Source organism: Calypte anna, chromosome Z (assembly GCF_003957555.1).
Source record: "Calypte anna isolate BGI_N300 chromosome Z, bCalAnn1_v1.p, whole genome shotgun sequence".
Lineage (NCBI taxonomy): Eukaryota > Metazoa > Chordata > Aves > Apodiformes > Trochilidae > Calypte > Calypte anna.
The window spans coordinates 323506-349712 of record NC_044274.1 but is presented as its reverse complement, the minus strand read 5'-3'; the positions used below and the strand labels follow the sequence as shown (position 1 = coordinate 349712).

Sequence of the window (26207 nt, the reverse complement as noted above, 5' to 3'; positions counted from 1 at the left end):
TGGTATATGGCTTTTTTTTTTATTATTTTTTAAGTAGCTGAGGATCTGGTCTTTGATTACTGGAAAGACTGAGAAGGTCGCTGGCTTTAGTGATAGGTTTGCTTTCATCAGCTGACACTGCTTCAGTTAATTTTTGCTAACATTGAAGATAACCCTGGTTCTTTTGCAGGATATTTGCTGTTGCACTTGGCATGATGTATGTGGTTTCAGAGAGACAAATTTAAAGACTTTGGTGTTGTAAAGCTGTCTCAGTGGATGCTGGAGTTACTTGGGATCTGCCATGTAAATTTCTAGTGATAAGTTATATCGGGTGAGGAGGTTTAATCTGTATCGCTTTTACTTTTCTGGTCTGGTTGCTATGTTCCCACTAACATAGAGCGTGCTTTGGGGTGCTTACAAAATGGCTTTCTTCAGTAGCAAAGTTGATGTTGTCTCACCTGCTCAAAACTAAAGAGGTTCTCTCTGAAAGGTACACGTGAGGCTTGCCAATGGCAGCTGTGTGCTGCTCTGCAGACTGCTGGAAGTAGTATCCCTGGAATAAGTGATCTTCAGTGTGTTCTTTCTTGCTTCTTTATGCTCTTTAACCTATGAGAGTGTTTCCCAGACTGTGAGGTGGGTTTGAATGGTGCTGAAAGGGAGGAAGAATCACAGTGAAACCTGTTCACTCTTGGTAAAGACTCTGTGTGGGAAGAGGATGAAAAAGCTAGAAAAATAACCTCCCTCCCTGCCTGTAAGGGTATTTTCTCACCCAGTTTGTGTTGCAGAATAAGGGTCACTGAATATATTTAGACAAAAGATAGATATCTCCTTATTTTGCACTGAAAACTTCACACTTAGCAGACTATGTTGAGTTCAATTTTCCTTTTAAGTCTGAATCCAGGATTTTTTTAAGCTGAGGCTGTTGGAAGTCTGGCCTTGGGTTATCTCTACCAGCTAATTCAACCTCTGTTAGCAAGAAAATGAGGTGCTGCTCATAAGTTTCAGTTTTACTGCAGTAACTACAGATTCTTCAACATCAGACTTCAGGCAGGAGGATTCCCAAGTTTTTGGTATAATAGCTGACTGCTCTTATGCCCATGACCAACTTGGTCCCTTTTGAACCTGGCCAGTTTCCTAACTACAGTGGATTCCACAGACTAATTATACGCTCCTCGGCTTTCCGCCTTACACTGTTGTCAGCCGCCATTTTGTGTCAGATTCACCATCTCCCTGCAGGAGCAGAGGACATGGGGGGCTCCTGTGACCTGTGGGTGGGCTAAGAGCCCCAGTGGCATGCCAAGCTTCCTGAGGGGGAGGTGACAACTTACACTTGCTAGATCTGTACTGCCAGAGTCTTGCTTACACCACTCTTTCCATTGCTGAGCAGAAAACCTGGCAAAAATAGCTAAGTCATCTTCAGCTTGGTCCTGTGAAATGGCTTCCCTTGCCCCACCTGCCACAGGAGGGGGTGGCAGCAGGGAGTAACCACAGCAGTTGTGTCTGAGAGCCTCACCAGACCTGCACATCGGGTGCTGGGGACCAGTCCCATGGTCCTCAGCTGCTCATCCCATCTTCCACTGATGCTCCCACCAACCACCACAAGTTTAGGAGGCTTTGTGGAGACCTGTATGAAGGACTTGACTTACTCTGGGTTTATGGCACCCTAAATGAAAGGCAGGCAGCTTAACCCAAGTTCATTTCTCTGTTTACTCTCTTGCCGTGAGAGGTATGTGTTATGTGTTTGTTGACAGAAGCACGTGGTGGGGCGAGCCAGCTTCTAGCAGTAGTGCTCATTTAGGTCACTTAAAGTGTCTCTGAAATGGTGGCCACTCTCGCCTGTTGGTGTAAGGCTGGATAAGCCTGTTCCTGAATGGAGCCAGCATGTGGGGCATTCCTTGGTGGGGATGCTGCCTGGAATTCCTGTGTTGAACTTTTCAGTTCTAGAAGATGGATGTCAGTGAATTTTCTTCCTCTTTTTTTTTTTTTTTTCCTTTTTTTTTTTTTTTCCTGCTGGACTATAGAACTACAGATGTTTTGGGAGTGTGAAACAGCATAGGAAGAGTTCAGATCTAGGGCTGATGTGTGCAGATTCTCTGTTAAAGCATTGATTTTCCTTTGCCTCACCATCACAAAACTTGGCCTCAAGGAAAATGAAAATATTTCCAAAAGGAAAACTTTTTCTGAAACATGTTTAGAAAATTTCTTTGTGGTTCTGGGAATTTTTCAGTACAGGAAAAATGTAAACAGAATCTGATCTTCTTACTCTTTATTGTAACACATCATTTTAAAGGAACAACCTAAGAAGGTGGAGACACTGTAGGTGGAGTTTGATACATAATTTGTAGCTCCCTTTTTCACCCACAGGCACTTCTTTGCAGCTGCCTGTAGTGTGAGTCATTATCTCTAGCAGCAATTTGAATCAAGCCTTGCTAAATTTCTTGTAGCAGCAGATGAGGTGAGATTTTCTTTGGAAAATGAAATAGAAATAACGTGAGGCCTGTAAAATGGCTCTGGGATCTAGTATGGAGAAGTGAGATTTTAGGATGCTCAGACAATGGATTGCAAGTTTGGCTTCTCAGTGAAGGCTGAGGTAAGGTTTTCTTTCCTTGAAAGCAGACGTTCTTTATTGTGGCATGGTTGATCACTTCAGGCTTTGCTTCAGTCATGGTACGTGAGACTTGTGTGAAGGTGAGAGTGAAATCCCATTTCTTTTAGAAGAACCCATGCTGGATTTTACATGGTACAGACAGGAAGATGAACCCCAGAAGGCTCATACTAAAGTGAAAAAAAGTGAACAAGTGATGCTGGCATTCCCTGTGTTTAATTTCTGTGTATTTTCACTGTACTTCTCTCTTCTGATGGGAGCAGGAATGGGAAAATTTGTCAGGGAATCAAAGTTATTGATCCCTCCTTAAGCTCTGCCACGTGCATGCACACACAGAGTTGTCTCTGTTTACACGAGGCTGTAAAACACTTTCAAGTTCAAGAAATGTCTTTCTGAGAGTAATCTGGTTTAGCCCTCACATTACTTGATGTTTATGGGGCTCCTGTAATTCTATGGAGGTTCACTGAGATGGGTATTTTTGAAGATGGTATGTTTTACTGATCCGAATTTGTAAACTGTTTTTTGAAGGCATATTGGCTGTAGAGGTACATCTGTGACAGCAGATACAGAGGAGTGTCCTCTTGGAGTAAGTTTGTCTGTACAAAGGGCTAAACTGCCATGGGCAGAGCTAATCCAGATACCTTCACACATCTACCTCTGCAGCTGTAGCACAGCTGTATCTCTAGGGGCTTGTACCAAATGGTGTGTATGGCTGCTAGCTCTAAAAAGTTTTAAATGGAAAAGGTTTTGAGATACTGAGCAGAGCAGATCCAGAGAAACATGCAGTGGCCTTTAGGCTTCCTTTTCCATCATCTGTTTGAATCTAAACACAAAACATCCAAGAAATGGTCTCCCATTTATCTCCAGCACCAGTATGGTAGTGATGGGGCTCATTTCTCTTTACAGAAACTGACTTTAAAAACCTGCTTAGTCCTTTGAATGCCTAATAATACATACTGAATGGTTTTGCTGGCTCCTGGTATTAGTGGGTGATGACATTGTCAAGGACAAGAAATTTAAAGCATTAAAAACTATGACCTTTTAGACTGAGTATAGCAGTGCCTAGTATCCTGAGGGGTTTTCCCCTCCCTTTTATTGTGGTGTTGTGTTTTATTATGAATGCAAAGAGCCTGGCTTTTTTGGTGTAATTTCTGCGGCACTGTCAGGAGAGAAAAAGCCCTACAGCAGATAAAAGGAACTTCGATACACCTCACGTCCCTTCTGCTAAATCTTCATTATAAAAACAGCTTCTCTTTCATCAGGAAATACCCTGACACATAACGAGGGTATTATGAACTTACTCTTTGTTTGTCTCAATTCAGGTTTATTATCTCCTATTGTTCCCCTTGGGTTATCCCTTCAGTGGGGCATCCTCCTGGTCCCAGAGACCTCACTGGCATTATGTGGCACTCTGTCAGTCTGTCGTCTCTCTTTGTTGGTGTCCCTGCTGTTATAATCCTTCTGTTTGAAAGCTGCCCAGTGCAAGATCAGGTTTGGGGCTGGCTGTAAGGAGTCTGCCACCCGTATTCTCCCCAGGCTCCAGACTTGTTTTGCATTTTCAACATCCACTTTCTGCTGCTAGTACCCCACCTGTGTGACTTTGCACTCAGATATTAATTATGTTAATAGATGTCAGCAGCTTTCTGGAAGACCATGATTTTGTCAATTTGTCACATTGCAGGTTTCATAATGATTGCATTTTAACAGTGGTATTGGTGCAAAAAACCCACAGATTAAGTTTTCTATTTGTAGTTTTTTATATTATTACTTTGCCACATTTCTTCACTTAATCTTTTATGCTCTTCCGAAGACAAAACCAGTACTTTTCTCAAAGCTACCTCTATAGTGAGTTTTCCAAGCAAACTGCAAAACTGTTAGTTCAAAAATGTCAGCTAGACAACATCATCTACATGAACTAAAGAGCTTAATTCTGCTCATCCAGTGACATGCTCTTAAAGTTGCCTGGCATTCAGCTTTAAAACCTGATGCAAATCAGCCATGATTCAAGTCAGAGACTGACATTGACAAGGAACTGTGGAATGAATTGCTTTATTTTAAAATTATTTTTAGAGCACAATGAAAGTATTCATGCATCACTTGTAATTGTGGGCACCAGCAGTGCCACATGGGGTTTTTTTAAAGCTTTTCTCAAGAATGGATCTGTCTTCCTTGAAAAGTCAAGAAAACATTGCTTCATTTTAATCAGCTGCCTCCTCTCCTTTAATCCATCAGTTTCAGAATGCAAATACCTAACAAGTCCAACTTCAAACTCACCTGAGTCTGCTCTCTGTCCTCAACAGTTCCCTCTAACCTGGCTGGTTTGCTGTGTTCTCTGAGAACTCTCAGCAGGCGTCTCACTTATTGTGTCTTCTGTGATCTGGATCATCAGGATTTCCTTTCTTTAATACTTCTACAAATCCTGTTGTTGGACAGGAATGTGGTATTTCCTCTTGTCTTCATGTATATGTCATTCCAGTTTGCTGATAATTTTTCCAGTGTTTTTTTTTAAAGATCAGGTGCTATGTTTTGTCCTGTGGATTTTCCTCAGTTTTACTGATAATGATGTCATCTATAAATCAGTACCAGCTTTACCTTACAATGATGCCATGTTCATCTACAGTACTTGCTTTTAGGTGGGACATCAGGGTGCAATTAGTCACTGCCAAGCTCCTTCAGTGCTTCTTCTACTAACTAGGTGCTTTTTGTCTGTTCTCTGGGATACCTTCTATGTATTTTGTTACTGTAGCTATAATCTTAACTGTGGATCTGCTTCTTTCATTATTTTCCCTTTCCTTTAGTTCTTCACCAGTTTGCTCAGTGCTTTAACTACATCTGGTCTCAAGCCTCAGTTGGTCTGTCAGCTTTTGCTTTGTAGCTTTAGTTTTTCCCAGCCTTTCTGAAAACCTGGTTGGCTGTACAGAGGTATTAAGAGCCATGTAGGAGACAGTGTGGTACCACCTTCTGAGAGTTGCTTGACTGGTGCTGTCTGGTAATATGCACTTTCTCTGCAGAGCTGACTATTGCTGGGTGCTTTTGTATTCCTTCTAGGTAAAGTGTCTGAGCTTATGGCTGAGTAGATTATGCAGTCTCTCTGTGAGAAACAGAGGCAGGCTGACTGTATTTCATAGGCATTCTGAAGTTCTGAGCCTTTCGTCTTAATTTCTTGTGTTTCTGTTATTCTTTCTAGGAATCTAGAAACAACTCTCTGGTTTGACCAAGTGGTTTGTGTTTGTTTGGTTTGGGGTTGTGTTTGATTGTGGTTTTGTGTGTTTGGGTTTGAGTTGTGTGTTTGGGTTGTGTTTGCTTGGGTTGGGGTTGTGTTTCTGTTTTTGGTGAAATCAACATCTGAGAGCAGGTGTTCTTGCAGTGGATCCATATATTCTGTTTTCATTACCAGAGCAGTTGAATGCTTTGCTTAGAGTTTAATAGCAATAACTTTTCTAAAACAGGTGTGGTGTTTGCCATTCCAGGCCTTGGAACATGCACAGAATTCTTGTTGTCAGAAGGCTCCTAGTGCCGTGTATGTTCTCATTATGGAGATGTTTAAATATCCTTGATCTCCTGCCCAGAGATGAGTTTTGAATTTCCTGAGGAAATTTTGCAGGTAATGCTAGATTTCAAGAGGTTGAGCCTTCATTTGGGATCAACACCAGAAGTTCAAAGATGGCATGGCACCAGGGTGTAAAGTTTAAAGTGTCAGAGTATATTCTTAGCATTGAAAAAGTGATTACTTACTGTCCAGTAATGCCTCTACAATGACAGCTCTTTCATGGCTCCTTCTCTTCAGTCAAAATGCACTCTGTCAACATCAGCTCATTGCAGCTATTGGGTATTTTGTTGTACAAACACAATTTTGTAGTTTTTGAAAGTTTTGTTGAGAAGTTGTCTTGTAAGAATCAGTCAGGTGTTTTATGGGAGGGAAGTGAAATCCTTGTGGAAGTGTAAACATGTAATTTTAGCAGTATTTTGAAAAGCAGCATGGCTAGACAAAGCTGCAGTAAATAATTACCTCACCTTGATTCCTGTTACCAAGTTTGCCTTGGATAATAATCAGAAATAGATTGCTTCTGTTACCCAGAGCTGTGAGAAAGGAAATGCAGTCGTTGCATTGCCCAAGTACCCTGGTTTGGTGATGCTGTGGGTCTCAGAGGACATTGGCATCTGGCTGAAGTGTCAGCTCTGGGTTTTGTGAATTCGACATCAGCCTTGCTGGGCAGAGTTGATTTCTGCAGACAGCTTGGAGCGTCTGCTTGCTTCTTGTTGGCATTTGCTGTTTTAGTGGGTTTATTAGCTGAGTCACAACCCTGAAACTAATACATGTTGCTGAACTCTGGGGGGCTAGATAGTGCAGTAGAAAGACACTTGAGTCATCCCATTTCTTTTTCTTTAAGATGATCTAGTTTAGAAAAAAAATCTATTGCTTTATTCTGATATAATTTGGACAGCTAACTTCACTGAAATTAGATGGGATGGAGCCCTGTCCCCAGTAGTACTGTGGTACTGAAGCCTTTAAACCATAACAGTTGTCTTGTTTTCACTGAGCCCTTCCTTTGAACTGACTAATGTAAAACCACAGGTTTCTCCCACCAAAGATGTAGCTCAAGAGGACTGACTGAAATGCTTCCCTGAGTTTTTGGCTTCTCTAATATTTCTTAAACTAAGAACTAATATGTATGGCACAGTGTGTTTTATATATAAAGATACATGTGTGATTATACATAGAAGATACCCAGCTTCATGATTTTGGAATTATGTCTGATTTTAGCCCTTGCCATGACTCTGTGTGATTACCATGGTGCTTTATCCTAATAGAGAAAAATTGGGGTTGGAAAGGACCTCCAGTTGTCCCCCTGGCTGGGACACCTCCCACCAGCCCAGGTTGTTCCAAGCCCCATCCAACATGGCCTTCAACACTGCCAGGGATGGGGCAGCCACAGCTTCTCTGGGCACCCTGGGACAGGGGCTCAGCACCCTCTTGGATCACTTTTGTGGCCATACTAGTTTATTCCATAAGGGAAAGGTTATACATGAATGTGGAGTGTTCCACAGTACTGTGGAAACCACACTAGCATGCCTGAGGTTGCTGTAGCATGCAGGGTGCCCTCCTTCAGATCTTGTGGAGTCCTTTAACACCCCAACAGATGCCGTGTCCTTCCACGGCACAAGGAAGGCTCAGATTTTTCCCTGACTCTTTTTTTTAAATGGATTCCACATGCATGCTCATGAGCAGAAGTCTGCAAGCAAGTGGTTCTTGTCCATAGCAAAGCTGTAAGATAAATTAACTTTAGTATTATGGTCAATATTTAATTGAGCATATTCAGACACATATTTTACATGTTTTAGTAGCTCACTGCAAATACCAGGGTTCACTAAAAACTCTTTCACTTTAAGTGTTTAGAACTGCAATTGTTATCTATCTGAATGACAAATTTATAATGAAATTATATTTGACTGTAAAATTATATTCCCATTAAATATGACCTCTTCTCTTGCAGTGACCCCTATGTGAAACTTTCCTTGTATGTAGCAGATGAGAACAGAGAACTTGCTCTTGTGCAGACAAAAACTATTAAAAAGGTATGTATTTACTCTTTTGTTTATGCCATTATTTTGGAAATATTAGCAATACTGGAAGATAGTTCTGTAACTTTATACAACACTTAAATTGTTGCATACATGCATAGCAACAGAATAATGTATTTTTTCAAACAAGAATAAGAAAACAAGCACATGTATCTGCAGTGTGCATGATCTGTTAACAGAAAAGCAAGAGAAAAAACCTCCAAAATGTTGCATGTTGTTCTTTAAACCTTGGGTCGTCAAATCTCATTCTATCATTCACTGTTTCTTTTATCAAAGTCATATTTTAATTATAATTTCTTTGACTTCAGGTAAAAATTATCATTCTCTAATGATCCTTTTCAAAACTTCCATTTTCAAAATATTTTCCTAAGGTGGGTATTGAAAACAGCTGAATGATAGAAGATAAGCTATAATAAGAGCCTGGAATTGCACTGAAAATGTTAAAATTTTTAATTAAAACCTAGATTATTTGGTGGTGTTGTTGTTTCCTAACTTCTTTCCACACAAAAATTCCAACAAGTTATTGGTCATTATCAAGGCCCTAAGAATTTTTTATATTTTCTTTTTGTTTCTGAACTTACTGGTAGTGATGGCAGCTAGGAAAAAAGTCCTAACCCCTGTGAAAATACATAAAATATCATGAGTTTTCATTTTTATGAAGCTTTTTATAATCAATGATTAAACTGACGTTGCAGAACACAATAGTGAGGAAAATTTTGTTACTAAAACACAAAATAGAACGGTGCTGTTCTAAAATCAGAACATTAGGTGTCATGAGAAAACCGACATGAGCTGCAGTGAGCTTCTGCTGTCAACTGCCTGAGGTGCATGAGATGGTGCAGATGATCTCCAGAGGGCCCTGACAACCTCTGCCTGCTGTGTTTCTGTGACTAAAGCTCAGGGCAGTCTGGGCAGCAGGGAGAGTGTGAGCCAGGCCCTGAGGGTGCAAGGATCCTATGGATTTTGAGAGAAATCCTTTGTAGCTGTTCCATGAAATGGGGAAGTGGAGATAGGCAGTGTGGCACGGATGCTTTCTGCTTCTTTCTTTAATTAATTGAATTCTTAAAATTGTTTTTCAAATTCTTCTTAAAACAACATTGCCCTTTTTGCACGGGTGCTGCTGGTGTGAGAGCATGGTTACTAAAGATGTGACGTGTTCATAACCTACACATTTGAAATGGCTACGGTGCAAAAAGTCAGGAGAGGTTGAAGTGAGAGCATTACATCAGAGATAAGCTTGTAACAGAGATAAACTTGCTGATCTTACCAGCTTTGGAATCATAGGAAAGGAGAATAAGAAAGCTTCGCAGGAGACCACCATCAATAAACAACCAAAAACCAAAACAAACAAATGTGGAAGATGTGAAAGTGTTGCACTTATTGTATCAAGGAAGAGGGAACTTTAGGGATCTTTGTTGCCCTAGAAGGAAGAGCAAAAGGACAATGTTTGCACAACAACCCAACTGTAGACAGGACCAAGGATGAGACGATGACAATGATGTATTCCTGCATCTGCTTTTTTTCAGTGTTTCTTGTAACTGTCACTGGAAGCCTGGACTTTCTCAGCCAGGTCCATAGTAGTGATATTAACTCATCTGTTGGGAAGTTCCAGTTAGTCATCTCTGGTTTGAACTGCTTAATTTTGTCTCAAGACTTCTTCCCCCAAAGCAGTATTCTTCCTGTGCAACTTGCAGTCTCTGATTTTTATAAATAGCAAACATTCTTAGGATAGCTTGATTTTTAGTTAAAATCGTTAACAAAAACATTTATGAAAGGCCAGGAAATGATTCTGAAAAACACTGTCAGTTACCTCCTTCAGCTCTGTAGCTTTTCTTTCAATATGAGGGCATCTGACCCTTCTCTAGTTTCTTGGTTTTCTGCTCATTTTTGTCTGCCTCAGCTCGGTGGGTAGCTGTGTGCTGCTGGCTCACAGGAGTGCCTTCAAGGAGGCAGGAGGGGCTGGAGTTTCCCTTCTGATCCTCCTTTTACATTAGCTGCACAGCTGCTGATAGGTGTCCTGCTGGAGACCTTGCTGTTATGTAGAGCTCAGTAACAGCCAAAGCCATGGAATACCCATTGTTTCCTTACTCTGAAAAAATAGTTGCCAGAAAATCTTCAGGTTCATCGGGTGTGATCTGGCTATTTTGAATTGGAGACTTTGTTCTGATTTACTTCCCTCCATGCAGTTAGTAATTCCAGCTGTAAAATTTGAGTATTCCCTTGTGTTTCCTTTTGCAGTTGTGCTCTGAGCAGCCTGCAAGGAGCACTCTCTGCTTTCTGCAGTGGAAGAAGTTGTCTTTGCTCTTGCCATCTTACAGTCTTGCAGAATGCTCAGTATTGGTTTTTTTAATTCCTGCTGCTAGGTTTCTGATGTCATTTCAATGCTTTGAAGTCTGTGTGAAGGTGTTTTTGTCCCCAGTTTGACTCTGCTGACCTCTGAAGACTTCACTTGCACATCAGAGTTGTGACAGCACCTTTCTGTCTGCCCATCCATCCTTCTCTGTTGTTCTGCCTGTCCCACATGGAGCATTAAACATGATTTCCCATGTCTCCACAGGCTGAGTCTCCCCACTGAGCTTCATTGCTTAGTAGCATCATTTCTTTCCATGTGCTCATTTTATTTATCTAGTTGGAAAACCTGCTTTGTGTTTGTTCTAATATCCTGTGGAAGATGTAGCTCAGCTTGACTCTTGGCAGCTCTTTATCTGTACAGTGCTTGCCCTTTTTAGGATGTAGCTCTTTTTGCTGTCATTTCCCTGCTATTATCTTTTATAAAGTTATTCATTTATTTCTGGAGTCTTTGTTCTTTGCAAGTGTTTTTCTCCTTTGATAGGATTTTAGTGGTTTTACTTTTTTGACGTGACCTGCTATTTGTTTGACTTGTAAAGGTGGAAGAAGTTTCTGCTAGTTACCAGAGCATCTACCAGAAATTCTGCTGCCTAATACATCAAGTATTTCCTGAAATTTGTATTTGTGGTTAAGCAGCTTTCAAAAGTAATGCCTCATTGATGGACAATAGTGCCCTCAAATTTGGTACATGACCATGCTTCATTTGTAAAATTACATGGAAACTCTCTTGCCAATGACAGCTGCATTTAATGAATACAAGTTTTCAAAAAGTAACCTTTTTTTCTTAGTACTTTTTTTTCTGCAGACATTTGTGCTCCTTAAGGCAAATAAAGCTGAAAGTTTGTCTGCCCCAGCCCCTGTCCCTGCCCTTCACCTATACAAATTGTATTCATCTGCCCTTTGCAATGCTCTTTTCCTTCAAGAAAATACTTATTGAAAATATGAAATATTTTCCTGCTCTGCCATAAGATTGTTTATTAGAAAAGTGATTGCTATAACTACTTTGGTGGGTGGAGAGCCAGCTTTTATTGTCAGCTCTTCTGGTCAGTCTCTGCTGTGTGAGAGAATGACTTAGTGTGAAAACAAAACCATTTGCTGTACCATACTTGTTTTAAGCTTATCCTAATTTGAATTGCCAGAATTATTAATTTTGTAGCTCAAATATATGTTTTTAAATCAGTTTATTATTTCATGCTTGAGCTTCCTTCAAACTGCAATCTGCGTGCATATTTTATTCTCTACTTTCTATTCAGGTTATTAAAGTTAAAATCTTCCACAGGCTTGGGTAGATTAGGAAGAGCATCATACTTCTTCCTTTTGTTGGGGTTTTTTTTTCTGTTTAATTTATAGTCTAATTCTGTCCTTCATTAGCCCAAGAGTTGACCTTTTGCTTAAAAAATGGTTTGAGGTTTTTTTTTTTCCTTTGAGTTTAAATAAATCTAGAGAGTAAAATGTCTTCAGGTTTAATTTCTATAGGTTTTCAGTGATTTGTCTTTTACACTTAGAATCCTATTTATACTAAATCTATTTTAGGATTATCTGACTCAAGTATCCTCCCACGATTAGTTTACTCAGTAGAGAACTTCTAATTAATTCAATGCAAATATTTTTCCCAATTTTTTGACATGCTGGTTTTCTTTTTTTTCTAGAAAATTGTCACTTGCATGCACATTCTGGTAGCTGGATGGCAAATCTAAAGAAATTTAAGGATGTAAATATGTTTTTCTTTTACAGACACTGAATCCAAAATGGAATGAAGAATTTTATTTTAGAGTAAGTTTTGCTTTACTTGGAATCGTTACTATACAGTCACTGGATGCTTGATAAGGTTGGGAAGAACCTTACTTGTTTTTCATTTAAAAAATGCTTGTCCTCATGTAATTGCTCTTCTGTTTCTGTAGTGATGCAATGATCATCAGAAATTGGCATAAAGTTAATCTAGGAAGACAGTTTCACAGCTTTAGATTTTATTTAGAGGAAGTTTTGATTTGTCTGACAAATAAAAAACTCTTTACTTGAAAATACATTTTTAGCAGAGCATGTTTGCTATGATTTTAAAGTGTTAATGCAGTGGCAAATAATAAGTGATTTGCAAGATCTGTATGAAATTAAAGCCACCACGGCAAAAAATAATTAAATACAAATGTAGAGAAGGAAGATAGAAAAAGTAATTTCTCTTGGCCTTTATGTTACTGGTCAGAAAGAGGTCAAAATATACTTCATTTTGTAGTTAATTTTAATCTTATTACATCTTAAATGAAACCCAAGCTATAGCTACAACTGGGTGATTTTTATCAGAAAAAAAATTTTAAACATGTGAAGGGGCTGAAATGGTGATTATCCATCCAGATATAGCATAAATAAGAAGGGCAGTAACAAATTTGTTATTCAGTGGCTGCAAATATTTTTGCAAGGAAGAATGACTTAATTTTAATGCAGCTGTAGCTTCCACAAAGGAAGGCTAGGTAGAATTTCAGTGGCTTTTAAAATTTAATCTTAGACAGCTGCATAAGAAAAGATGTCATTGTAGATGTGAAAATGGGTGTTGTGTTGAATGCTGTTCCTAGAGCCTGAGCAACTGCCTGCCTTGCTCACAGGAGCCTGACAGAGTTCCCACCAGTATCACTGTTAGTACACCAACTTTGGAGCCTTTGGTGGAATCTTTGTTGTTAAAAATGTCCCAAAGAGCTTTTCTAGGTTTTTCTCCTGGGCAATGTGCATATATAAAATCATCTTTAATGAAATACATTGATTTTAATAACGTATTCAGAGAAAAATAGGGGTTTACAGTTACACAGAGCCCATAGGGACTGCCTTGGCACCAGGTAGTGACTGGGCCTAAGGTTTTCTCTTTTCATCACCGTAATTTCTGCTGATTGCACCTGGGCTGTACCCTGGGACACCTTAAACTACCTGCCTGTAAACATGCAGAGGAATTTTAATAATTCAGTTTTTCTAGTAAGAAGAGAGTATTTTATTGTGAAGAGATTACCAGCATGGCCCTTTCACAGAGAAGGGAAAACATTTTAGACTGTTTATCTATTTGAAGATATTTCAAGCTCTTTCCCAAATTGGATCTGGACTGCAGACATGGTTTGGAAATGGATAACCCCACCTCCAGAAGCACAGCTCCTTGAGCACTGCTCTCATAACCATGCTGAGTTGTAAGGCAGACTGTAAGGAACAAAGTCACATGCTTTAAAGTGCAGTATATTTGGTCAGGGTTAAGCAGGCTTGCTATGTATATTTTTGCTTATAATTTTAATCAGTGTTATTCAAGGTAAGCTTCTTAATGATTGACTTTTCCTAGGAAAAGGCAATACACAAAACTGCCTCAGTTCACGTTGCCTGAACTGCAGATAACAGATCGTAGCAGCTCTGTTAAAATGTCCTGAAAATCCTAAACAATAATGTGAATATATAAAATAATGTGTGCCTTTTTCTGTGTGTCACAGTTTTCTGGTTTTCCCAAAACTGGGAAGTCCATTGAACTATCAATCTTCATAGTGGAATACTGTTTCTAAATAATCTTAATTAAACAGGTTGGGCATTGTGACTGAAAAAACATATCAAGTTGATTGAATACTATAGAACTTTTTCCTTTTTTAATAATGTCTGGTTTATATTCCTGCCATAGTTAGTTGTTTTTTGGTTGGTTTTTTTTTGTTTTTTATTTTTCCTTTTAATTGTTGATGTCTTTCTGCTTAAATTTACTTCAATCTGAATCATTTTTTGGAGGCAGATTTGCTGTTTTCAAGTGTTGAAGAGACTCCTGTTGGGTTTGCCACAGGCATGTCTGTTAATCAAAATCCTGCACTGAGCACAGTAAACAGAGCCCTTAATGTCAGGTACTAGACTATTTCTAGGTGCAGTAGTGTTTAGAAACAAAGTGTTCCAGTTTAGTAAAACTAAAGATTTACATAATACCTGTTAGTCCTGTTCTGTTGCCTTGGTTTAATCACTGTATGAACTAGTACCCATACATTGTTATCATCAAGCTAATGAACTTAAAGTGACATTATTTGAATTTTCTCACAGGTAAACCCAACCAATCATCGCCTGCTGTTTGAAGTGTTTGATGAAAACAGATTGGTGAGTGCTTTTCCTGATTGTGTTAAATAAAAGGCTGCCATGTAACACAGCTAATGAAAATTAACACATCTTAAAGGTGGTTTTCTGTCTGTTGCCTAAATAAGCGTGCTAAAAAATGTAGATAGAAGCACAAAAACAACCTGATTTGGGGACCAGTGAAGTATTAAACACAAAAGTAGTAGTTTGCTGGAATTGAGCAAAGTGGTTCTGCTTAGTTCAGACAGAGAAAAACCTCATCAGTGCAAATCCACAATGTCCCAACCTTTGTTGTCACTTGCAAAGCAGGTACTTCACCTTCTGATCATTTTAGTGTTTTTCCTATACCTTTAATACTACATCCTTTCTTTGGGATATGGTTGGCAGTGCTTCACCTTGTACTCAAGATGTGAGTATATGAAGGCTTAAGGTAATGGCAAAATAATGTTCTCATGTTTTCATGTCTCTGCATCATAATGCCCAACTTGTTGTTAGTGGTTTTAGTCTTGAACTTAATTTGTCTGATGGAATAATTCTTCTAGAGATGTATTCCAACATCCTACTGCTTCTTGGTTTTGTCATGATGTAGATAAGGTTTTCACCTTATCTATCAATGGACTGACACTTAGTAGGTTAAATATGCCAGTGCAATGGCATGCTGGGTGAATGGCTTTTTCTTTGTCTTTTGACAATTGTAGCACCACTTATTGTTCATGAGATCAGGTACTAACGTTTGCTTGGTTGGGTGCACATAGTTTCTGCCAAACTTGTTTGCTTTGTGAAGGTGGGGATCAGGGTTGGGAAGATCCTTTATTGAAAAAAAAACTCCAGTGGAAACATCTGTCTTTGAAAAATACATTCTTTTCCTCTGTCTTCTTGCTAAACATACAGCAAAGAAAACCAGACAGTCTGTACTTGTCTGAAAGGAAAAAAAGGACTTGGCAGCCAACTGATGATTTTCTCCTTTAGGAGGAAGGGAATTGGTAAATTTGTGGTAGTGTGTCTCTAGAGTGGGCTGACTGTGAGAGTATTTATTGACATACAGTGAGGATAATGACCACTTGCTTTATTAAAACTGTCCCATGCCTTCTGATCTGAAAGGAGATCACTGCTCAGATTTCTGAGGCAGAAATCCTGTGCTGGTGACTGCAAAGCAGTGTGCATGGGTGGCCATGGGGACAGCCCTGCCTGTGCCCTGGGGGCTGGAGGGAGGCATTGCTGCTGGGAGAGGACAGAGCAGAAGTTGTGGAAAGGCTTCTTTGTCCTGCAGCAGGGGATGTCATGCACAGGGATGTCTGTGGGTGACTGGATCAGGTGGTAGTTTGGGAGACAAATCCTGTGCACAGTGAGAGTGAGAAATGACAGTTTTGGCATTCTCATTGCAGTTGTATTGTTGGAGATTTCATGTTTCTATATGCAGCACGGGCCTTATAGTGGCAGATTAAGTAGGACTTTGTGGCTGAGCCATTTTCTGTTCTTCCTGGAATCCTACTTCTGTAGGTTATCTCCCCATGGGCTCATAACCTGCTTGCAAAGGCAGCAACCTCTGATTAGGAGCCCCTTGCTTTCCTTCCAGAAAGTACTGAGCTGTTGACAAAGCAAGCATGCAGGGGGTTTGAGAGCTGCAGATTGCCATCAGGTTACATTCACAGAATGAGGGGGCACTGAACTGATTATTTTGACTTTACCCTGGAATAGTTACTGTCAATGTTTGTTTGCATGGGGTTTATTGCAAGAACTTTTTCTTCTTCACATTCTCATATTATAAAAGCACTTTCTGTCTTTGTACATCCTTTACATTGTATCCTCCAATCAAAACAGAGAATATATGATGCAGACTTCATTTTTAGTGCACAGAGAGACTGTGTCCTTTCAATAATACACTTTATCTGAGAAATAAGATAAACTAACACCAGCACCTGTGCTTCCACGAGGCAATCTACAGTACTGTTGCTGTGTAGGAGCTATTCATGTTTTTCTTCTTGTTGGCTCATAGTTCACTAAAAACAATAGGGGATTGTGCTGTCTGTTGGCAGCTCCATGTTTTAAGCTTCCATTTCTCTTGTGATTGGTCATTTTCTGTCTTTTAAAAAAAAGCTGCTTGCAAGCAGGGGTTTAAATGTCTAGATGGAGTGTTGATTCTCCACCTAGAATTTTTAAGAGCAGTTGACAAAACTTAGCCTTTCAAGTTCTCTTAGAGAATAAAGGTCCCTGTCTGAAATGAAGCTACAATCCTTGCTAAACAGTTTCTTTTCTGGTGTGTGCTGTTGTGAGCACACTCACCATGTGAGTGTCCTCAGACCACGGAGTTTTTGTGTTGTGATAGAGGTGATTTAGGGAGCTTGTTTTACGTTCTGTCTGTTCTTCTGCTGAGGTCTTTTGGCTCTCGGGGAGCGTAGCTGCAGTCCGTGCTGGCAGTTGTACTCGTGGTAATATTGCTAACTTTCTGGCTGGAGCCTGGCCAGCAATGGGCAGAGTTTCTGTACGGTGTTGAAGGCAAATCGGTACAAAACGACATGCAACACCCGTCTCCGGTTCTCACTCGACTTTCCTGCCTGGTAAAACTGAAAAAGAAGCTTTGTCTCCTGCCATCTTGTGCATTTCTGCTGCTTTTATTGTGTGAGATATCTTTGCCATGTGTATGATTGCTTTGTTTGGTGGGATTTTTAATGATAAAAGGGACTGTGCAGGGTAGTGTAGGTTACGTTGCGCTCACGGGAACACTATAAAAGTTGGGGCTTTTTAGAGGCGAGAAGTTTGTTGCCTAACGTGTTATGAGCACAGTTAAAATTGAAAGCATAACCGTGCTATATTTATTCGTGTTCTGCCATGATAGTCTAATGCTTTAACACATACCAAAATGTTAACCTTGAAATGATTTTTCTAATTTGCGTGTGGAGTCGACTTAAACTTTTAACACTAAATCAGAGTGGATTTGTTGTTGTTAAATTTTGTGTGTGCACTTTATACGAATGTGCCTTGTGAGTATGATGTGGTGTAGATTTATAGCAGTGCCGAGTGTGCCTCGGTGCCTCAGTCAGCTGTGAGAGCTCTCCCGCTGGGGCCGCTCCTCTCTGATGGAAAAGGAGCAGCTGTGAAGGTGCTGTTTCAAGCTCTTGCTGGCATTAACCAAAAAAAAAAAAGAAAAAACAAACCCCCCAGCAGCTTACATTGGAGAAGGGGAACCAGGCCACGTGACTCCCACCATCCTACCCTATGTCACAGTGTGTAGGAGCGCTGATTGCTCTTACCCAATCATGCCTGGAATGCTGCTTGCCACTTGGGCTATTTCTGCTATCTGTCGCTATCAGGGCTGCAGTGCTAACAGTTTGGCAGATGGGACACTTTTTCGTGGAGTTTATGTCTTTGGTTTTTAACTTCTGGCAGTGCCTGAATTGTTGCTGTTCTCCTTCTCCTTTTCTTCTCTCTGTAAAACCATGGCCCACCGGCTGCGGTTTCATTTTGGCTCTGGGCGAAGCAACACAGCCCCCGAATCAGAGATCCTTGACCGGGAGAGAGAAGATGACTTTTTCATGGCATTCCACACTCTGCCAAGAAGGAGCAGTCCTCACGCTTTCTCCCGACACGGAGCAGATTACGGTGGTGGTGGCGAGTTGCAGGAAGTGGGCTCCTTGAAAAGGAGCACATCCATGTTTATTCCCCAGCTGCTGAACAGCATCGACGTGCGTCCCACCAGAAGCTCGTCCATGCAGATCTCTCTCCAGCGCAAAGCTGTGAATGGCTGCATGGATGAGTGCACCACCCTGGAGTCTCCTGAGGAAAAAACACTTCCTTGCAAAGTCTCTGACTTCAGGGAGCATTATGCACCCCCTGCTGAAGACCATGCTGCTTCTCCCAGCGCTCCAGAGGTGGTTCCTGGAGATTCTCCACCCAGGCTGACGGAAGAGCTCGGGCAACAGATTAATGGAACTGTTTGCTGTAATCGTAGAATACTTTGTACTATTCCTTCCAGTAACCAAAGTGAGGGTGCTTCATCAGTTGCCCGAGAAGGTGAGGCCAGTGAAGCAGCTTCAGGTCTAAACATAAGCGGTGTGAGGATTCAGCATCGGGCTTCAAGTGCAGACGTGCCACAAGTTACTGTGCTGCCCTTTGGTACTGAGGCTCAGAACAATGCTCCCACCCCTGAACCACGGCGTTGGTCTTTGCAGCATGTGCCAGATATGTCAGCAAATTCAGGGAAAAAGCTCTTTGTTCTTCAGTTACAGCAGTCACAGACAAGTGGTATGGGTGCAGGAGGCGAATATAACTTTGGTTTTACTGGAACAAAAGGGGACAGATTGGTCAGGTATCCTCGGATACGGCTGGAAAGGAGTACTTCTTACCCTATTCAGCCACCAGCAGAAGAAATTAGCTCCACAGGTGATGGATTGAATTCAGAACCCCATGGAAATGGCAGGAGCGGGTCTAGAAGCAGCTCGGTAGAGCGGATTCCTCAAGGGCAGGGATGCTTGTTTAAAATCAGACCAGATCAAAACACAAGGCAGCAGCACTTCAGGATTCTTGTCACCCGTGGTCCTGAAGAACAAAGTCAGGTTGTTGGTAAAGAAGGTCCTGCAGCAGCCAGCACCGCAGTAAGTATGATGCTGTGTATGCTATGCTAGTAACACACAGGGCTGCTGTGCAAAGGCTCCTGGGCTCAGGCAACTGAAGCTCTTCCATTGTTAGTGCTAGAATGTTCTGCGTGTCTCTGGAGCAAGCCACGAATCATCTCTATTTCTAAGCTAACGTAACTTTGCTCTCAGTTATGATTACATCCAGTGTAATATTTTGAGATCCTAATGTCACATGTTTCTTAGTTCACTGTTACATCAGCTGGAAAGATTTTTAAAAATCAGAGCATTGAAATGGCAAACTAAGCATTCGTGTTAATTTAGTTGTCTGGAACCTTGCTGCATGGAGAATACTTCCTGAACTTCTAAACACTTCCTGCTTCTAAAAAATGATAGTTTGACACCTAAGTGTAATGCACACCTGTGTACTGCCACGCAGTTTTAAATGTCTATTATACTGCAATAGGAGCTAAGACTATAGAAACCGTACAATAATTCTGATATTGACTTAAGGTGCCAAGAAGTTTAAAAAAATAAATCTTATAGTTGGTTGGGGGTTTTTTGTGTGTTTGGGGGTTTTGTTTGTTTGTTTTTGCCTTCTGGAAATAAAAAACGTGTCCTGTTTTTGTGTGCCAAGAGTCCTTGATCAAACAACTGCACAAGTGGCTTGGCACAGCTCAGTAAACTGTCTTGTTTGTATTTGCCTTGATTCTGCTTTAAGATGACAAAATTAATTTTCTGGTTTGCCTTTGTTATAATGGGGGAGGATTGATAGTTTGTTTCTAAGCTGCTTTTTAAAAGACCAAAGCAGGTCTGAAACTTAAAGGGTTTAGATTAGTCATTTGCTTAAATTGCTTTAGTGTGCAACTTAAGACTGCCCGCTTAAGTTCCTAAGCTCAGTGATGCTGTATATAGAATAGTAAGCCCTCTGTCTCCAGCTGTGAAAACAGATTCACTAGCAGAGATTTTGGTCTTCCTTGCTTGTGTGTTCTTGTTCTGTGCTTTCCCTCAGTGAAATGTGGCACAGAAAGACAGCTGCTCACTGCAGTGAGGCCGGGTGATGACTCTGCAGCTTTCCTGTGGAAAAGCTGGTAGTCTCCAACTTATACTGAAATAACTTTCTTCTTAGCTCTTCAGTAGGCATTGTAAATAGAAAATCATAGAATAATTTGGGTTGGAAGTAAAGTATGCCTAAGCTTGGGTTTTTTCTAAAAAAACCCCAACAACCCTGAACTAAAATAAATGTTAAAAATTCCTGGCCAGCACAGGTTTCATTTTGGTCTGGCTAAGCTGTCAGTGCTGTTAAGTAGTGTATAGTGTCTTTCCTGCCAGCATGAGAGCTTTTCAGCAGGAAGATTTGGAACGCAGGAACTTGTCTGATTCTTGTCTTCATTTGACTTTTTCATGTATGCAGCACAGTATGTTAAGTGTCCTCATACTAAAATGAGCCTAGTTCTCATTCTAAGAATGAAATGGGGAGAAAAGGTTTTTTTCTCCCTTCCTATTTGTTATCCCATGTTCTTTTCCAATAATAGCTGTTTGTGGAGAGCCAATTCTGTAAGTGGCTGTAGTATATCAAACCCAGCACAATAGCATCAGAGGTTTGCAGGTCTGTGTGATGTGCAGAGATGTGCCTCAGTGTCTCTATAATACTTCTGATTTTCCTAAAGGATCTACCCCCAAAGTCTCTCCTTTGATCTTCACTGTAGTAATGACTTACATACCAAAGACATACTTCAATGTTTCCAGAGGAGAATTATGAAATTTGTTCCTACGTGCTTAGTTTTAGTTGCCATGTGAAATCAATTTAGTCATCCATGAAGCATGGCAGACACAGAGGCACAAGTCCAAATGGTGCTTGCATGCTTTAGTGCAAAAAGTTTCAAAAATAAAGAATTAATTGAAACAAAACTTCTTTGTGGTGATTTCTCATATTTGTAGTAAGCCCAGAAATATTGTGGGCAGAGGTGACTGGCTAGGCAAGATGCCATAGGAAATGTGGGGGAATGAAAGCATTTTGGTGAAAGTTTTGCTTTATTTTGTCTGCATATAAAGCATTCTTTAGTAAGGTGTCACTTTTAATCTATTCCACAGAAGTTTGTTTGGAGAACCTATGATGCTAAGTAAGGGTGTGCCTCCAATATTTGTTCCCTTAAACTGAAGGGGAAAGTTGCCATGTTTTATAGTTTTTAGTGTAACAAAAAAAAGTCAGTTCTGGACTCTTCTAGTTACAGAAGTTTGTGTGTATTTGATTGATCTAGGGCATGGGCCTGGGGCTGTAAGCAGCAGCTGCTACAGCCTTATTTATCTTGAGTGAAAACATTCAAGCGGGCGTCTGCAGTCCTGCTGCTACCAAGTGTTTATGACCTTTCAAATATCTTCTGTTTTAGGCAGAAGTGTTTTGGGGCAAGCAGGATGTATTTCATTACAAGTCGACATAAAATATTAAATAAAGTATGAGCTTGTGTCCAGTTGTGAAAATCTGTATGTGGAAGCCTTGTTACAAGTTCTTTTGACTGCCATGATATTTTATATGTAACGCAATAGGCTGTACTGCTGAGTGTGAATATATGCTGTGGCATATAACAAACACATTGTTTAGAACTTGGGCACTGAGTGCATAGCTGTATTTGTGGGAAACACTTCAAAAATCTCATGTATTGGACAACTGTTTTAACGACCTGACAAAGGCATCTTTGTTGTGATAAAAATACAAAGAGCCCTAACAAAATGTTGTTGTAGTAATATTGAATTATATTTAGTTAAGAAACACAAACTCAGTTCTGGGGGCCTGCATTTCTCACAGCTCTGCTTTTCCTTTCTTAGAAATAATTTTAGAATAAATATTGTTACAGAAGTACAGCAAATCCACTTACACTTCTGAGATACCAGATGGGATTGGGTCATGCAAACCAAAAAGAGCAAGCTGGCATAAATGCCCAAAGGGACAAAATTCTGTGCTGCACAATGCCTGAAGCTTTGAATGTGGGCAACCAAGACCTGTGCCTTGTTCTGGATGGGGCCATGTGGCAAACTGGTGTCTGATTACCTGAACTCATGGTGAGACACTCTCTTTGGCAAAGTTTTCCATAGTATGAGAGTGGAAGCAGGGTTAGGTGAACGCTTGCAGTGTATGTGATAGCTTTCAAATGGACTACATGGGAAGTGGTTAAAACTTCATCTGAAGAACTGGGAACTCAGTGGAATTAAGGAGATAGAACTCCTGCTCCTCTGCTGCCTCTCCCAAAGGCTGTAATCCACTGCCCTGTCTTAGTCTGTCCCTTGTCATAGGTCATTCACAGCTTCGTGCTTCTGCTGATGCCCTGAATTTTGGTGGGGAAGGAGATTCCATTGGTGTAGTGGAGATCTCTGCCTGTCTGGCAGTGGGCTGCAGATGTGTCAGTGGTGAGCTTTGTGTTTCATAGAACCCCAGGCAGGTTTGGGCTGAAAGAGACCTCAAAACTCATCCAGTTCCAACCCTCTGCCATGGGCCGGGACACCTCTCACCAGCCCAGGTTGCTCCACGCCCCATCCAACATGACCTGAGACACTGGCAGGGATGGGGCAGCCACAGCTTCTCTGGGAAACCAGTTCTGTTAAACCTGATCCATTTGATTTAAAAAAAAAAAATCCTTCAGAGTGATTTTCACACTTTGTTTCAGGTTAGTTTATACAGTCCCCAAAGAGGGATCTTGGTTTTCTGTCTTAGTGTTGCTCCTCCTGCCCGCTCCTGTGGTCATTCACCAGCTGGTCTTTGACACAGTATTCACTACTCAGTTTAACATCATTCATCACTGCTAATTAGCCTGCACCCTAATACTTTTTTTAGGACTTCAGTTAGTATGGGAAATGGCTGTGCTTTTGAACTGGAGCAGAGCTTTATTGCTTCTCTTCTAATTTCTGAACCAAGTCTAAGTGTCAGCAAATAAAGAATAAATGGACAAAAAAAGGAACATATCCTGTTCCCAAGGGACTTAACTGTTTATCTGCCTGTCTTGTATTCATGTGGATATGAGGTCTGTTGAGACCAGCAGTCACCCCATTCAGATGGAGTGAAACATGTGGAGTGAAAACATTTGGTGTAGGTGGCTTCCCTTGTGTCTGTCTGTCCACCCATCCGTGCCAGCAGGGTGGCAGTGACCTGTGCAGAAGTTCAACCTGGCTGCAGTCACCTGCTGCTGCCCCAGGTCTGATGCTGCAGGCTGAGCCCTGCTGAAATGCTCCTGCAGCTCCCATTCCTGGAGCCCCCAGTGTGCAGCACAGCCTCCTAGGTGGGATATGGCAAGAAAAATCAAATTGTTGATTTATTCATTAACCTTTGTTATACCAGGAGCATCTTGCAGATACAGAGCTCATGTAAGGCAGGCAGAAATAGGCATTCATTTCTCTTCCTGTGCTGCACAGTGACTTCAGCTTTGATCGTGCACTTGTCTAAGCCTGGAGACCTGCTTCAGGGATTGCTGTCTGGGCTCTGGCAGGCATTTCTAGAACATAATGCAGGTTCCCTTAGGTAGGTGTTTAAAATAGGCCAAATGAGTAGTGCTATGAACTTCCTGTCTCTCCACCTGGCATGCAGATGAGTATCTGGAAAGCCTCTCTTTTGTGCTGATAAGGACTTTATTTACATCTATAGGTAGACTTGATAAATTTCTATCCCTCAAATCTTTGAAGGTTTTCTGTCAAGCACAAGATCAGTTCTCCTCCCCTCTTCTCTCCTCAACAAACCTACCCCTAGGTTGCACTGAAGGAAAAGTATCTCCCTGCCACAGGATTACCATTCTTCCCATTAATTTCTGGGTTCCAGCCCAGTTTGGGCCTTTCCTTCATCTGTCATTCCATCCTCTGCCTCCTCTTTTTTCCTTCCTCCAGAAATCACCTGGCCCCTTCTTAATTAGCTTTTCCCTCAGCTTGCACATCTGTTCTTAAAATCTTTCTGTCCTGTCAGGGGCAGACTGTTGTGTTCAAACATGTGCAGAGCAGAAGCTAATTTTATTGCTTACTTTCTTTTTTTTTTTCTTTTTTGTATTTGAATGAAGCACAAATAGCACATTGCCAGCAGTGTAAATTATCTGGCAGAAGCAAGAAATCCATATGTGATTTTTCAGAGTCAAGAATTGGCCTGGCTGCCTCTATCCCTATCCATGCTCAAATTCCCCTGGAAAGTGATTCTGGATTTCATTAGCCTTCTTTGGTATGCATTTTTCTTTTTCTCCCTGAAAGCTGTAAAGAAAGAAGACTAAAACTTTAAGCAGAAGGACTGGGAATAACATCACTGGTTTTTAATACAAATAATCAACTACTTGCTCCTGGAAAAAATTGTGCACTGAGTTTCAGTACACAGTGATCTCTCTGAAGTTGAGTTTATAATGCCCTCAATTTATAACTGAAACGCTGACACACTCTTAACACTGAAGATGCCAGCCAGAGCAGCTCTGGTATAGATCTAGCCACAGAGAATTACATAATAAACCAGGTAGAGAGTCTTGATTCCTTTTTCTTCTATTTAGCTGTCTTCCTCGTTGAGAAAAGCTGTCAAGTAGTAAAGAATTTAGGAATGAGCATGTTTTATGCCTGTTCTAGTTCAAAAAGCAATTTTAAATCCAAATCTATCCTGTTCAGTTTCCAGACCAAATCTTATTGTAAAATGTATTACTGCATACTTTATTCTGGTGCTCTAATCTGATATTTAGTCTAACAGGATGGCTTTGGTAGCTTCCAACAGTCAGCAGTTGTGGACAGAGAAATAAAACAATAAAATCAGCAGCATGACCATGCAGATTTCTGTCTCCAAAAAGAATGAATTAATAAAAAGGAAAAAAACTTTATCCTTACTCTATTTAAATCTTCTGATATCATAAACCTAGCAAAGTGCTGGCTGTTTCCTGCATCTGTGGAAAACCCTAGCTGCAGGATTCAAGGCCCAGGCATTGTCATTACCAAGTAATATTCTGGGTTCCAGGTCTGTCCTGTGCTGACTCCTCCAGGGGCTGGGGCTCCAGTGTGCTGGAAGTGAGAGTTGAAGGAGAATCTTCCTTCTGACTGGATGAGTTGCACAAATAAAATAAATACTGCACTCTGTGTTCTGCTGTGAATTTTTAGCTTTTGAGTTACTTTGGTAGAAAGTTTCAGCTTCCCTTCCATCCTAGGTCAGACAGAATAACCTCCTGGGTGACAAGCAGTTCCGAGCTGTGTTTTATGCATTCTGGAACAAATAGGAGAATGTAACCTTTGTTATAAGATGGGATTTTTGTCTCCAGTAAAACAGATTCAGCTATAAAAGTCTTTCACCTGACTGACCTTATTTCCAGTTACTTGTTGAAGTTTTAAATTCTTCATCCAACTGTGTGAAGAGGTGGTTTCTTAACAGTAAAGAAGATAAAATCACTTTTTATATTAAATCAGGGAAGAGGAGCCTGCTTAGTCAGCATTAGCTTTACTACTCAACAGGTTGCTGGATGCAGACAAGCATCAAACTCTGCAGTATGGTATTTTAAATGTTTTCAGTATCAAAGGCAAACTAATTAAAAAACAAGATATTCATCAAGCAGTGAAAATCCTTTCAAAGAAACAAACATTAGAGGCTAATCATAATCATTCTTAAGAAAGTTATCCTAAGTTTTACCTCAAGTATTTGTAACAGTTCGTGGGGTGGTTTTTTTGGGTTTTTTAAAGCTATTCTGCCTTTAAAATTGCTTCTACTCCACATCTTGTAAAGAAAATTGCACAGCTTAAGATGTGAGCAGAGAAATGTTATTTGAGGGACTATGTTAAACCAGTTACCAAAAATATTTTCATGTTTCTAAATAAAATTTAAAGCATGATTATTAAAGCCAGGAATTATATTCGTAGTGAAAAGCTCATCTAATTTACATTTTGTGTGTTTTAGCAGTAACACATTTAGTACTTGGTGTGGTAAAGACTTCAAATAACAAACATGCCAGCCATTTAGTTGCTTTAAATCTGCTTGTGTGGTTTTATAGTCACAGAATCATATTACCACAAGACATTTTTTTGTCTTCAGATTCCATACAAATAGAACTAAAATTCATTGT

At 40.5% G+C, this 26207-nt stretch overlaps 1 protein-coding gene across 6 annotated transcripts in view; it reads left to right on the top strand.

The window, feature by feature from the left end:
• The window catches only part of NEDD4L (NEDD4 like E3 ubiquitin protein ligase), a 119874-nt gene that overhangs the window by 41144 nt on the left and 52523 nt on the right, over positions 1 to 26207 (top strand). For 2 of the 6 annotated variants that reach the window (XM_030468065.1, XM_030468064.1), the window contains exons 3-5: positions 8080 to 8161; positions 12251 to 12289; positions 14555 to 14608. In XM_030468065.1, coding sequence (XP_030323925.1) covers positions 8080 to 8161; positions 12251 to 12289; positions 14555 to 14608 — 175 coding nt within the window. Of the gene's footprint in view, positions 1 to 8079; positions 8162 to 12250; positions 12290 to 14554; positions 14609 to 17088; positions 19177 to 26207 lie in introns of those variants that run through there. The other 4 variants (XM_030468063.1, XM_030468061.1, XM_030468060.1 and 1 more) reach the window with 3 other exon arrangements.